The following is a 14,423-nucleotide window of genomic DNA, read 5'->3' as shown; positions in this document are numbered from 1 at the left end:
TGTCTCCTTAGATTATTGGTGTTGTCACACTAGAAAGCTGCAAGTCTAAAGTTGTGGACGAGTCCATTATCTGTCCATCAGACTGTTACATCTGAACGGTATGTGGGTGATCACGTAGGGAGTGTTAGCTGAGGAGATTTGTCGAGTAATTGACGATTTTTGCTAATTTCAAGTTTTCAGTGGCTACTGTACAAGGATTAATTCTATCATATGAACTTTGTTTTTGTATACGAATGCAGTACACTTCATCATTTAACTATGTAGTGCTGTGAGAAAGGGCATCTACCTCTCATGTGACCATCGCTGACATTACGTCCAGCGTTAAAACTTTCGTCAATTCGACGGTCGGTAACATTATTGTTCCCCTGACGCCTGCAAAGATAATAGGCGACTGTGAGAATTTTGCTCAGGGCGCTGAACGAAGTTTTAACGAGTACGTCTGGTCAGTGATGCTACTGCTTTTTACCATTGATGAAGCCACAGATTCTCTTAAGTTGCATTCGGGAAAGAGCTGCACATACGTAGCGGCAGCTATATGGATGCGGTCTCAGTTTAATCGCCTCCTAACAGTGTTCTTTTCGGAATGTCTATCTCTCGGTAGTTTTGAAGGCCACTGCTCTTTTTCCACCGTGCGTAGTTAGCATTCCAACTCAGACCGGCACGTGCTAATTGATTGGGATGCGAGAACAGTGCTGTTGACTACAAGAAGTAATTACTGTGCTCCTAGTAAGGGGATGCACCCCTCAGATTTGTGTAAATGATGGTGAAGTATTTGACGACATAGACCGCACAGTCTGCTACATCCCTTCGCCGCAAGGGTGAACACAGTAGTGTATCAACTGTTGCGCAGTCATCAGGTGGCGTCCCGTCGGTGAGGTCACGGCCGGTGCAGCAATGGCAGCCGGACCCGGTGGTAGAGGTTGCAGAAGCGGCAGTATTAGGTAGTTGGGTCGGTTGCGGAGAGGGACTGGCGTTCTTGTGGAGGCTGGGGCAGCGCCAGTCACAGGTAGTTGGGTCGGCTGCAGAGGCAGCACAACGAGCCGACGTTCTTGTAGAGGCTGGAGGAGCGGCGGCGCCGCTTGCGCGACCACTGGCCGCCCCCAGCGCCCCCGGCGCCGCCTCCGCTGCGGCTGCCTTCCGCCTCCTGCAGCGCCGAGTTCCGTTCTGCAACAGACACCGTTACTGCACAATAGCTTGTCACAGTGTAAGTCAAAGGCGTATTTAGAAAATATTTACCACGTTAGAGCTTAGTGCTACTCTATTGGACAAAAACACTGCGTTAACAAATAAAATTAGCAGCCCCGGATCTACGGAATTTCCGAAGCAGGAAAAAAGTTGATGGTGTCCACTCCCCCCCCCCCCCCTCCCCCTTCCTCTCGTGCGTTTGAGATAGGAGGTCAAAATTAAAATGGTTCAAATGGCTCTGAGCACTATGGGACTTAACATCTGAGGTCATCAGTCCCCTAGAACTTAGAACTACTTAAACCTACCTAACCTAAGGACATCACACACATCCATGCCCGAGGCAGGATTCGAACCTGCGACCGTAGCTGTCGAGCGGTTCCGGACTGCGCGCCTAGAACCGCGAGACCACCGCGGCCGGCATAAAAAAAATAAATAAAAAAAATTCAAAAGTTTGTTCATTTTGTAGCGCACATCTTTCTGAAGAAAAAAAATGGTTCAAATGGCTCTGAGCACTATGGGACTTAACATCTGTGGGCATCAGTCCCCTAGAACTTAGAACTACTTAAACCTAACTAACTTAAGGACATGACACACATCCATGCCCGAGGCAGGATTTGAATCTGCGACCGTGGCGGTCGCGCGGTTCCAGACTGAAGCGCCTAGAACCGCTTGGCCACCGCGTCCCTCCTTTCTGAAGAGTTTGATATATGAAATATATATGTTCGTAGAAATGTAAGACATGTTATCTGGTCTTAAGGGTGCCAAAGTGGAGTGCCACGCCACACAGCGTCCCTCTAGCGCACGTCACTGTATTTCGCTCTGTGGAATTCAAAGATGTAATGCAAGCCATCAAAAATATATTCAGGAGAGTGGAAATTATAATGTCCTGTGGTGCTTCTTCAGCTCCCAGTCGGTCGGTTTTGACATCCTGACTCAGTAAAAAAAAAAAAAAAAAAAAAAAAAACAACCACTCACAATACTGGGTAGGATTATTTGTGAGCGGGATAATAAGAGCCGGCCGGTGTGGTCGAGCGGTTCTAGGCGCTTCAGTCTGGAACCGCGCCACCACTACGGTCGAAGGTTCGAATCCTGCCTCTGGCAGGCAGGATGTGTGTGGTGTCCTTAGGTTAGTTAGGTTTAAGCATTTCTAAGTTCTAGGGGACTGATAACGTCAGCTGTTAAGTCCCATAGTGCTCAGAGCCATTTGAACCATTTTTGATTACAAGAACTCTTCAGAAAATTTGAAGTCTTTATTGTCTATTGGGTAATAACTTTCTCTTTTGTGTGGCATAAAATTAAATATAGCGAACATAAAAACATTAAAGACAATAGGGAACATAAAAGCATTAAAGACAAGAGAAAAGCAAGACAGTACACATTTCTTCAATCCTTAGGTACCAGGATTTTTTCTCTCTAATCTTGTTACAGCTTTACGCGGCGACGCTTCCTTTCTGCGAAAGAATCTATTATCTCATCGGGTTCGTCAAACGTTTTGCTACATGTAAAATCAAAATGTCGTCGTCTAATACTGAAAAAGCTGGTAATACGAATGATACCCAAGACTGGTGTGCTATCTCGTCTTGATTACGTCTATTTTGTTACTGTCAGCTAGATAAAACGAAACAAGCCTTTTTAGTATTACAACAATTGTAACACACACTAAATAAATTGTTATTTTTATCTATCTCGTTACATAAATAACTCGACAGAATATAATTCACGAAGTACCAATATCAAATGCCTATTAGGACTACTACAAACAAAAAGTTTTATGTTAGGAAATAGTTTCACTTTTCCTTCATACACTTCAGTTTCTCAAGCAGAAGATCGAAAAGTAGTAGTAGTAGTACTAAATTTTAATATAAATTTGGAATCGTTATACTCATCCATTCAATTTGTGTGCTGTCCCCGTTTCTTCTCCTTCCTCGTCCTTACCAACAATCTTATCACTAATTCCGTAACTATTTCTGCCATTGTCAAAACGTATTTCCCGGTTTACTTCAGTAACCCTACCAGAAGCACCGGTTTACTTATCCCGCGTTAAGCGTTATTACATGCTCGTACAACGCGCTTTCCGCGCTGTTCCGAGAGTAAAATTAAGCCACTGCCAAACGGGGATTGTTAAACTGGCTCTTAGTTGTGTACCGATCTGGCCAAATTTTTCTTTGAAACGTTCGTTTTCTTGGATAACCGAGAATATAATATGTAATCTTTCTTACCTGTTATTCCTGTTAGTCGTTTATTTCCACTCTGGTATAATTATAACAAGGCTTTGTCAGTCGCACATCCGATCAACCATATAAACAAACAACAATTGGCACTCACCCGTTCGGGTTTATTCGACTCAGCTCGTATAGCCCCGTCCCATTTTGTCTGCGGGGAAGTTAATTTCTAGATGCGATGGGAATTCCCCAGGCACAGACATCACGTACACTATTCACGCACTCAAAACTAAATTTATGATTCGTTTAGAAATCAACTTAGAATGTGTTCAAAAATGTTCAAAGACCAAAAGCGATGCGTTTCAAAACCATATGAACAATAGATAGACCAACGTGCTTTGGATGCTAGGCGCTTTGTGAAACAAGGTTTTTTCTTCAAGAATATGAATTTGGTGGCCCCTGATGAAATTGCCGCCGGGGGCATAGCACGGTTTGCCCCCCCCCCCCCCTCCCACCCAGGCACCCCTAGATCCGGGCCTGAAAATTAGACACTCACTATGAAATAATTGCGACATTCTTGGTTACTCTTCTTCGGATCAGTTCTTACAATGCTTTTGACAGCAGGTGTGATTTAAGCATGAAGCAGTTCTTCAAATAGATTCCGGTCGTATGTAAAGCACACTATGTGAAAGACACAATATCTTCATTGCGCGATAACAATGGTATGTCACTGAAGGTAGTGGCACTAAAGCACAGAAAGATTTAAGCGTTCGTTTTTCCCACGCTCTCCTAGAAAGTGGGATGGTAGAGAAGTAGCTTGCAGGTGGTTCGATGAACCCTCTGCGAGGCACTTAATTGTGAATTGCAGTGTAATCATGTAGATGTAGCTGTAAGTAGGGTAAGCTCTTGACAGTGGCTCAGTAGGGACAGTTTTAGAATATTGATTCCCTAATAGAGACGAACTGCGTATAATAAGCTGCTGCAGTCTTTAGATTATCGTCTGTTCTTGATGTATTAGAAAACTACTTAACATAGTGACCGTCTAGTGTCATGTTCTGAATTTCTCACAGCAAATATCAGGTGTTGAAACTATGAGGAACAGAAATTTCTCATTTCTAATATTTTGTTTATTTAAAATCTACTACATGGCTTTAATTTTTGCACCAACTGGATTTTGTAAGGGCACTGTTTAAGGTCTTTTGCAGAATTTGGTACAGTGACGATCTATGTTTATTTAAAGAACTCGCTCGCATACCAATGGAGAGGTTAGGATCGTCATGAACAGATCGATTTACACTCTCCACCGATTCGCCCGTTCTTGATGACCTTGGTCTCTCGGATTTCGGTTTGGCCAGCGCTGAACCGGTCTCTTCAAACTTTCTGATTCATTTCCTCATAAGAGGAACACTTGGAGCATCATTTACATTACGCAGTCCACGATCAATGCAAGATTTACTCCGTGCTATAGTCGCCGAATCACCGTTTCTGCAAAATTCTCGCGGACCTCTACCGAGAAGCGCTCCGTATCGACTGAATTCCTTTAGTCTGATTATGTATTTGCTTGCGTTAGATTTTAAATCGGACATCAGAAAACAGTGTTTTTTGTAAAATAGTTTCAGTGTTACTAACCCTTGTAAGTTAAAAAACTATTTTTTTGGGTGAATAGGGAACTAAATTAGGGTTAAATAGGGACATGACTATAATGGTTTATTTTTTACTGTTCTCTTGCAGATGGGTAATGATAAAGGTGGTTGGCCGGAAGATGATATGCGACAAGCTATGATTGCATTCCGCCAATGGAGCAGCTTCTGTCGTGCTCCAGAACTATTTGGGGTGTCTCGTTCACGTCTTCAGCGCCGTGTACAGCGTGGTGATGATGATCAGCTGAAGAAGAAGGCTCAACAGTCTATGTTTACCATCGAGTCAGGGAAGCATTTAGTAAAACGGAGCTTAGGTTCTCAACTTGTGGGTTCGGAGTAGATACTGTCCTTTTAAGGAAAGCTGTTTTTCTCTTCGCAGAACAAAACGGAATCGAACGTAAGTTTTCGAAACAACATCAAATTGCAGGAATTGTTTATTGCTTTTCGTACGTGCAGTCCTGAAATAAGATTCAGGAAGGCTGAAGGTGTCTCTTCATACCGCTGCAAGGGCCTTAATGAGCATGACTTCATTGGATAAAACCATGGACAGTTGGCCTGAGACAGAACAACAAACTGAAAAATCAGTGAATTATTCGATCTTATAGAATAACATTTATGTGAACTGAGTGCCAATTTACATGGAGTAGAAACTAATAACCAGTACTTAAGTAGTATATACTACATACTGCTTGTGACGTATTGCTGATAACATTTACTAAATATTATGATAATTAAAAAAGACATCAATTCCAAAATATGAGAATGTATCTGTAGATCGAAAAGGCTAAGAATATTACGTTTGCACACGTTGTCAGCGTTCAATTTAGCGATGCTCCGTTAGCGGCGTGTGAGCTAACGTTTAACCATCCACCTTGGCGGCCAGTGGTGAAGCGTCTGCAAATGCAGGAGATAAGCGCAACTCCCCAGGGCCGACCGAAATGCCGTACTCTCTACGAAAACAGATGGGCTGCATGTGTCTGTTGTGTCCCATCGATACTATGAAGTGGCCAGAACTGACCACAGTGCTAAATTAGGGTACAGTGATCCTCTACCACCAGCGTTATGTTATACCAGTGATTCTACATGGGAATCACTTGTGGTGTGGAGTTCCTGCTCTTGGACTGAAGTGGTTATTTCGTAAGAAAAAATGTTGCTACAAGTCTGCTCAAGATCCACACGCATGTGACCCATTCTCACAGACCAAGTGCTCATCAAAAGGGCCATTGTGATCCCGAAGGCCATTATGAACCAGGCTCAGACACTCATCGTATTTCGGTTTGCCGCCCGAACTCCGTCCTTCTAGGAGCGTTAGTGTGTGTACACTACTGGCCATTAAAATTGCTACACCAAGAAGAAATGCAGATGATAAACGGGTATTCATTGGACAAATATATTATACTAGAACTGACATGCGATTACATTTTCACGCAATTTGGGTGCATAGCTCCTGAGAAATCAGTACCCAGAACAACCACCTCTGGCCGTAATAACGGCCTTGATACGCCTGGGCATTGAGTTAAACAGATCTTGGATGGCGTGTAGAGGTACAGCTGCCCATGCAGCTTCAACACGATTCCACAGTTCATCAAGAGTAGTGACTGGCTTATTGTGACGAGCCAGTTGCTCGGCCACCATTGACCATATGTTTTCAATTGGTGAGAGATCTGGAGACTGTGCTGGCCAGGGCAGCAGTCGAACATTTTCTGTATCCAGAAAGGCCCGTACAGGACCTACAACATGCGTTCGTGCATTGTCCTGCTGAAATGTAGGGTTTTACAGGGATCGAATGAAGGGTAGAGCCACGGGTCGTAACACATCTGAAATGTAACGCCCACTGTTCAAAGTGCCGTCCATGCGAACAAAGGTGACCGAGACGTGTAACCAATGGCACCCCATACCCCCCATACCATCACGCCGGGTGATACGCCAGTATGACTATGACGAATACACGTTTCCAATGTGCGTTCACCGCGATGTCGCCAAACACGGATGCGACCATCATGATGCTGTAAACAGAACCTGGATTCATCCGAAAAAATGGCGTTTTGCCATTCGTGCAACCACGTTCGTCGTTGAGTACACCATCGCAGGCGCTCCTGTCTGTGATGCGGCGTCAACGGTAACCGTAGCCATGGTCTCCGAGCTGATAGTCCATGCTGCTGCGAACGTCGTCGAACTGTTCGTGCAGATGGTTGTTGTGTTGCAAACGTCCCCATCTGTTGACTCAGGGATCGAGACGTGGCTGCACGATCCGTTACAGCCATGCGGATAAGATGCCTGTCATCTCGACTGCTAGTGATACGAGCCCCTTGGGATCCAGCATGGCGTTCCGTATTACCCTCCTGAACCCACCGATTCCATATTCTGCTAACAGTCATTGGATCTCGACCAACGCGAGCAACAATGTCGCGATACGATAAACCGCAATCACGATAGGCTGCAATCCGACCTTCATCAAAGTCGGAAACGTGATGGTACGCATTTCTCCTCCTTACCTGAGGCATCACAACAACGTTTCAGCAGGCAACGCCCGTCAACTGGTGTTTGTTTATGAGAAATCGGTTGGAAACTTTCCTCATGTCAGCACGTTGTATGTGTCACTACCGCCGCCAAAATTGTGTGAATGCTCTGAAAAGCTAATCATTTGCATAATACAGCATCTTCTTCCTGTCGGTTAAATTTCGCGACTGTAGCAAGTCATCTTCGTGGTGTAGCAATTTTAGTGGCCAGTAGTGTATATTCGAAGACGTTTCTGGTAGTGTCTCTACGGCTGTCGCTTAGTTACATACTTTTTGCACTTAATGTAAACACCGATATGCTGGAGGTGTTGACGTTCTCCCATAGTGACGCACTGGTGATCTTTTCCTTTAGGAGTAATCTAGTCGAAGTTAATTTGCAGTTAAGAAGTCGAGTCAATTTGTATTGCTCAGAATGGTTTCAAGATGCATTATCTTGATCCAGGATTACAGGATTTCTATAATGGCCCTTCCCTTGTAGAATATTCATTGTCGACTAACAATAATATTGATTGGAAGTATTGATTGGTGATTAAAGGAGCTCATTAAGGCGTTTGGCAGAAGTCTTAAAAGAGTGCATTCTTCGATACAACATTAAGGGCGTCTGACATACTACGAAGAACGTCGAAGTAAAACAAGAAGCAGTCTGATACTACAAATGGGTGAAATACAATTTCGTGAACTGTGGCACACAGATGCATATGGACCCATTCTAATTATGGGTGAACTACTGCTTATTGGCGTTGGGCTATTTTCTCAGTGACCGAATGGTTCTAGGCGCTTCAGTCCGGAACCGCGCTGCTGCTATGGTCGCAGGTTCGAATCCTGCCTCGGGCATGGATGTGTGTGCTGTCCTTAGATTAGTTAGGTTTAAGTAGTTCTAAGTCTAGGGGACTGATGACCTCAGATGTTAAGTTCCATAATGCTCAGAGCCATTTGTTTCTCAGATTAGCCACGTTCTCTGCTTCATGGGGTAGATGGATGTCCATGTGATCGGTAAAAAAAATTATAGAATGGGCTGGGGAACAGTTTTTGGGGAAACGAGATAGTTGAGCAGTATTATCAGGAAAACTACCTCTCGAAATTCTCTAGGGCAATGAACCATATGGAATGTTCTGCTAACTGTTTCCATTGCCAATCAATCATCAGGTAACATTCGCTTCAGTGAATTGTAATTGTTTTCTAGGGAGGGGGGACATGGCTTGATCCCCAAATTCTACTGCTCATAGTGCAGTTGAACATTTAGGGCAGCGGTCGTCAAACTTATTTCCTGAATAGTCGATATTAACAATGTGTTGTGCACCTCGGGCCGTATGTGTACTGATATTGTTAGGGGCGATGAGAACCTCTCCGTTTGAGGGAGTTGCTGCACCAAATATGCTACGTAGCGGGTATATAAGCACCGACATGTAGCTATGGGATTAGTGTGGCATTCGTGTGTTTCCGACGTGCGTGAGGTAAATGCAGAAACGGGAAGTATGGCGACATTATTACCACATTCGTCCAAACGGGACGAACGTGCTATTACTCTTTTCTTGGGTGCCGAAGAACAAACGCCGTAGACACCCAGCTGAGAATTAAGAAGCGTGTGGGGCAGTACTTCTGTCGAAAATCACCATTGTGGAATAATGCACCAAGTTCTGTGCTGGTTGGGATTTGACACAAGACGCCGGTCGATGGTGGACTTGATGCGGAAGCTGCGCCAAGTGGGAGACACTCGAACAGCCGCCTTATACTCCTGGTCTCTCCCCATGTGATTATCACGCCTTTGGTCGCTTACAAAAGAACTTGAAGGATCGACGATGTCTTTCGGACGAGGATGTTCAGCAGCTACGGATTTTACCAACAGCACACGGTTTTTTTTTTTACCAACCAATGTCTTCAAACGGTATCTTGTCCGTCCCCGGTAGCTGAGTGGTCAGCGCGAAAGAATGTCAATCCTAAGGGCCCGGGTTCGATTCCCGGCTGGGCCGGAGATTTTCTCCGTTCAGGGACTGGGTGTTGTGTTGTCCTAATCACAATCATTTCACCCCATCGACGCGCAAGTCGCCGAAGTGGCGTCAAATCGAAAGACTTGCACCCGGCGAACGGTCTACCCGACGGGAGGCCCTAGTCACACGACGACGACAACGGTATCTTCAACGCTGTGCGAAAGTTGGATGATTGCCTCAGTGCTCACGGCGATTTACCCTGATTGTCATAACGACTGTATGGCCTCCGAACGGAAAATTCTTGATCGCCACTTATATAAATGGTAACCCATATAAATTATCACGTTATTTGCCCCCAAACGACTGCCTATATTTGGTAGCATTTGTATTTATATTTAAAAGCGCTACTGAATATAAGACAGCATGACAAAACTTTGATAAATGATTTAAATGTTCGTTTTATTCTGGTCACTGTATTACAACAGCCTTCATTAATATAATGTTTTTTGCTTTAAATATATACCACTTTTGAAGATAATCGGCTCTGTACTGCGCATTCTTGAAATCATATTACTTCCGTGTCAAAATTTATAACACAGCGGTTGATCAATGAGTTGTCAGTACTGGCAAACAGTACCACATTCCCCGTCTCACACCCTACAATCCCGCATTGGCCGCGTTATTACCTCTCTGCCCCTGATACAAGCGGCCAACTTAGATCACGGCCGAATTCACCAACGTCAATCAAAATGAGGCGGGTCTTGAAACATTACTGCCTCCGCAAATATTTCTGTTCGTTACTGTCCAAGAAACATACATTCTAAAAACGCTCTTAATGTTAGCCGACGTTTGGGTTTAGGCTGTTGCCTGCTAGATGCATATTATAACAAAATACGAGGGCCGCACAAATATTTGATTCGGGCCGCAGTTTGTCGACCACTGGTTTATGGTATTACATACATACTTGTATGTTCGTTCGATCCCTCTCGCGTCATTCGACAGATGCAAACCACTGATCCATAGATACATGGAGATCACTCAGCACGTGACTGTCTCGCAACTTGTCCAGCTACTATACAGGTAGAAAAACGTAACTACACTACTGGCCATTAAAACTGCTACACCACAAAGATGACGTGCTACAGACGCCAAATTTAACCGACAGGAAGAAGATGCTGTGATATGAAAATGATTAGCTTTTCAAAGCATTCACAAAAGGTTGGCGCCGGTGGCGACACCTACAACGTGCTGACATGAGGAAAGTTTCCAACCGATTTCTCATACACAAACAGCAGTCGACCGGCGTTGGCTGTAGGACGGATTCTATCCTATCGCGATTGCGGTTTATCGTATCGCGACATTGCTGCTCGCGATGGTCGAGATCCAATGACTGTTAGCAGAATATGGAATCGGTGGGTTCAGGAGGGGGTAATACGGAACGCCATGCTGGATCCCAAGGGCCTCGTATCACTAGCAGTCGAGATGACAGGCATCTTATCCGGATGGCTGTAACGGATCGTGCAGCTACGTCTCGATCCCTGAGTCAACAGATGGGGACGTTTGCAAGACAACAACCACCTGCACGAACAGTTCGACGACGTTTGTAGCACCTTGGACTATCAGCTCGGAGACCATGGCTGTGGTTACCCTTGATGCTGCATCACAGACAGGAGCGCCTGCGATGGTGTACTCAGCGACGAACCTGGGCGTATGAATGGCAAAACATCATTTTTTCGGATGAATCCAGGTTCTGTTTACAGCATCATGATGGTCGCATCCGTGTTTGGCGACATTGCGGTGAACGCACATTGGAAGCGTGTATTCGTCATCGCATACTCGCGTACCAACCGGCGTGATGGTATGGTGTGCCATTGGTTACACGTCTCGGTCACCTCTTGTTCACATTGACGGCACTTTGAACAGTGGACGTTACATTTCAGATGTGTTACGACCCGTGGCTCTACCCTCCATTCGATCCCTGCGAAACCCTACATTTCGGCAGGATAATGCACGACCGCATGTTGCAGGGCCTGTACGGGTCTTTCTGGATACAGAAAATGTTCGACTGCTGCCCTGGCCAGCACATTCTCCAGATCTCTCACCAACTGAAAACGTCTGGTCAATGGTGGCCGAGCAACTGGCTCGTCACAATACGCCAGTCACTACTCTTGATGAACTGTGGTATCGTGTTGAAACTGCATGGGCAGCTGTATCTGTACACGCTATCCGAGCTCTGTTTGCCTCAATGCCCAGGCGTATCAAGGCCGTTACTATGACCAGAGGTGGTTGTTCTGGGTACTGATTTCTCTGGATCTATGCAATCGAAGTGCGTGAAAATGTAACCACATGTCACTTCTAGTATAATATATTTGTCCAATGAATACCCTTTTATCATCTGCATTTTTTCTTGGTGTAGCAGTTTTAATGGCCAATAGTGTAGTTTTTGACTCGAGCTCTGAAATAGGTCGGATCTTAAACAGTCCGCGTCTTCCTAGCGTAGAGAATGAAACGAAATAGAAGAGAAAAAAAGACAATGTAGTAACGTGACTAAAAAAAAGCATTAATTTGTGAAGAACTTATGTGGTGGAATTTAGAATTTGGATGTGTCACCATACTGACCGTTTGTTATAACTAAGTTAGAAGCTTGGTTTACAAATACTGCGGGAGAGAGTTACTGGGGATCGCAAGAACAAATATCTGGGTCGGAGTACGTGCCTGCGCAGACAGAGAATCTTACGAGAGCGAGTAGTTAGCTGTAGAAACAAAGATACACTTCCACGCTGCAACCGTTTAGCAGTTACCGTAAGAGTAGCCGCGAATCGGAAATACATGGAGCCAAAATGAAAGAGAGGACGCTAGAGTCATACTCAGTGTTCGTATATCTACTTTCGTTGTTCTAGGCGTGTTATTGCAGAGGTTATGTTATTTACAGAATGCATGATATCAAATGTAATGTGCTTGAAAATAAAAATTAGTCCTTTTTGAACGTTAAACACACTATCAAAAGAAACGTTCAATTGTGTCTCTGTTCGAAGAACGAAGTTGGGTATGCTCTTTGAATGTTCACTATTAGGAGGACTTAATTTATTTTTACTTGTTGTATATACGAAAACGTGGCTATTTTATAGGGCTCAGTTGGGGAACCCGTTGCTACGTCAGCTTAAAATTTAACAAATCAAGGTTACGAGACGGGTACGAAAGTGTCTGCGTCCGCTAGGACGCCGTGGCAGGTCTGCTGGCCGCTCAGCTGGCAGTGCTCAGGTCCGGCAGTACGAAACGCCGGCAGAGACACCAGAGGAATGCAACCTGTGTTCTCGGCAGCTAATTATTTGTGGTCTGTAGTGATATTTACAGATAAAATTAAAACAATTACAGCCCTCGTTTCCGAAAATGAAGTCTTTCGACCAAGGTTTCGGCCGCTTCTAAGAGTGCCTTCGTCAGAAATAAAACATTTATAACTGGCATATCACGTATAAAATAAATATGAAGCGATAACGCTTTAGTCACAAAGGGCTGCACCACATGTCGCGTTGCGGTAGCATCAGACTTATATTTTGTGACTAAAGCGTTATCACTTCATATTTATTTTATACGTGACATGCCAGATTTAAATGATTTATTTCTGAGGAAGGCACTCTTAGACGTGGCAGAAACCTAGGTAAATTCATTTTCCCGACCGAGGGCTGCAATTGTTTTAATTTTACCTTGTGACCGTCGCTGACAACGCAGCCACGTTTAAAGCTACATGATATATACAGTTTTTGTCGTAACCGTAAAGTATACATAGAAGTGCTTCTCAATTTTTATTTGAAAGCACGTTATCATAAACTGAAATTAAATTTACAAATGTTTTAGACATGAAGTCGGAAACCTGTCACCTTTGTTTACATATTTTTTCTCAAAATATTTCTAGCGTGTCTGATGGATCTGGCTGATTAGCGTCACTTACTGCAGCAGGAGCTGTAGAGCTGTTATTAAGGCCTGAAAGTAGGTTTCAAGAGAAACTTACATAGCCCGGATACTAAACGTGCTTAGTGTGTGGTGTAAAGCTCTGGTGGCTGGATGGAGCATCAGGAACAGTCTCTGAGGAAACTGAGGATCGGTGATTTCCAGCCAGAGTTCAGAAAGTGCGTTATTGTGAATAGTTTGAATGCGATTATGATGTGGAGCGGCTTATTCTTCGAACTGAGCTTCACTTATGACCCTCGTAATTCCCAACACAATTTTTTTTTCAGTTCGTGTTTTGAATAGTTCGGAGATGGAGTATCCCAAGTTTCTGATCTCATCTGAATCTCGCAGATGAAAGATTCGGTGTCAAAACTATCCACACCGTCCACGTGGGCGGATAAAACTAGGTACGGGTGAGAGGCAGGTAGCGCTTGGCAGGTCTGCGGGAGCGGCCGTGTGCCAGAGGCAGCGCAGCTTGGCTGGCATGCCTGCCGGCAGAGTTGCCACACTCATGTAGCTGCCAGGTGCGGGGGGCTCCATTGCGTCCCATGCTTCCGTCTGCCGTCTCTGTCAGCAAAGCTGCTGTGGCATCCCAGTACGTAGGGCCCTTAGAGTCGTTCCATAAGACGCGGAGGGAAGCTCATGAAAGACAATTGGAAGGCTTACATGCACTTTCACACGTTTCCAAGAGCAATCGGTACTCAGGCGGCAGCTGCACGCTGGCGAGTAACCTGATCATTATAAGGTTAAAACCCTGATTCTAGGTTTTACTCTCTTCAAATGACGACATCAGTTTAGGGGTTGATCTTTGTGTGCAACAGCTACAAGACTGCAACAGATCCGATTATATATTAGGTTGAGGTAACTCTGAATGAAACCGCCAGTCGCTGTCGGAATGTGTACTGCATGATCGAAAATTCTCCATTTATAGAACAGTGTATGAAAAATTAGGTGCTGTGCGTCTGCCAATGCCACATTACACTGAAGCGCCAAAGAAATTGGTATAGGCATGCGCATTCAAATACAGCATTCAAATACAAG

At 44.6% G+C, this 14,423-nt stretch overlaps 1 protein-coding gene across 1 annotated transcript in view; it reads right to left on the bottom strand.

The window, feature by feature from the left end:
• Positions 1–1,000: 1,000 nt before the first annotated feature.
• LOC126263363 (uncharacterized) overlaps positions 1,001–14,423 on the bottom strand; it is a 146,078-nt gene continuing 132,655 nt past the window's right edge. The window contains exon 5 of the mRNA XM_049960453.1: positions 1,001–1,164. Coding sequence (XP_049816410.1) covers positions 1,001–1,164 — 164 coding nt within the window. The remainder of the gene's footprint in view (positions 1,165–14,423) is intronic.

The sequence above is a fragment of the Schistocerca nitens genome, chromosome 6, assembly GCF_023898315.1.
Source record: "Schistocerca nitens isolate TAMUIC-IGC-003100 chromosome 6, iqSchNite1.1, whole genome shotgun sequence".
Taxonomy (NCBI): Eukaryota; Metazoa; Arthropoda; class Insecta; order Orthoptera; family Acrididae; genus Schistocerca; species Schistocerca nitens.
The sequence above is the reverse complement of the archived record's forward strand: the minus strand, read 5'-3'. Positions and strand labels throughout refer to the sequence as shown.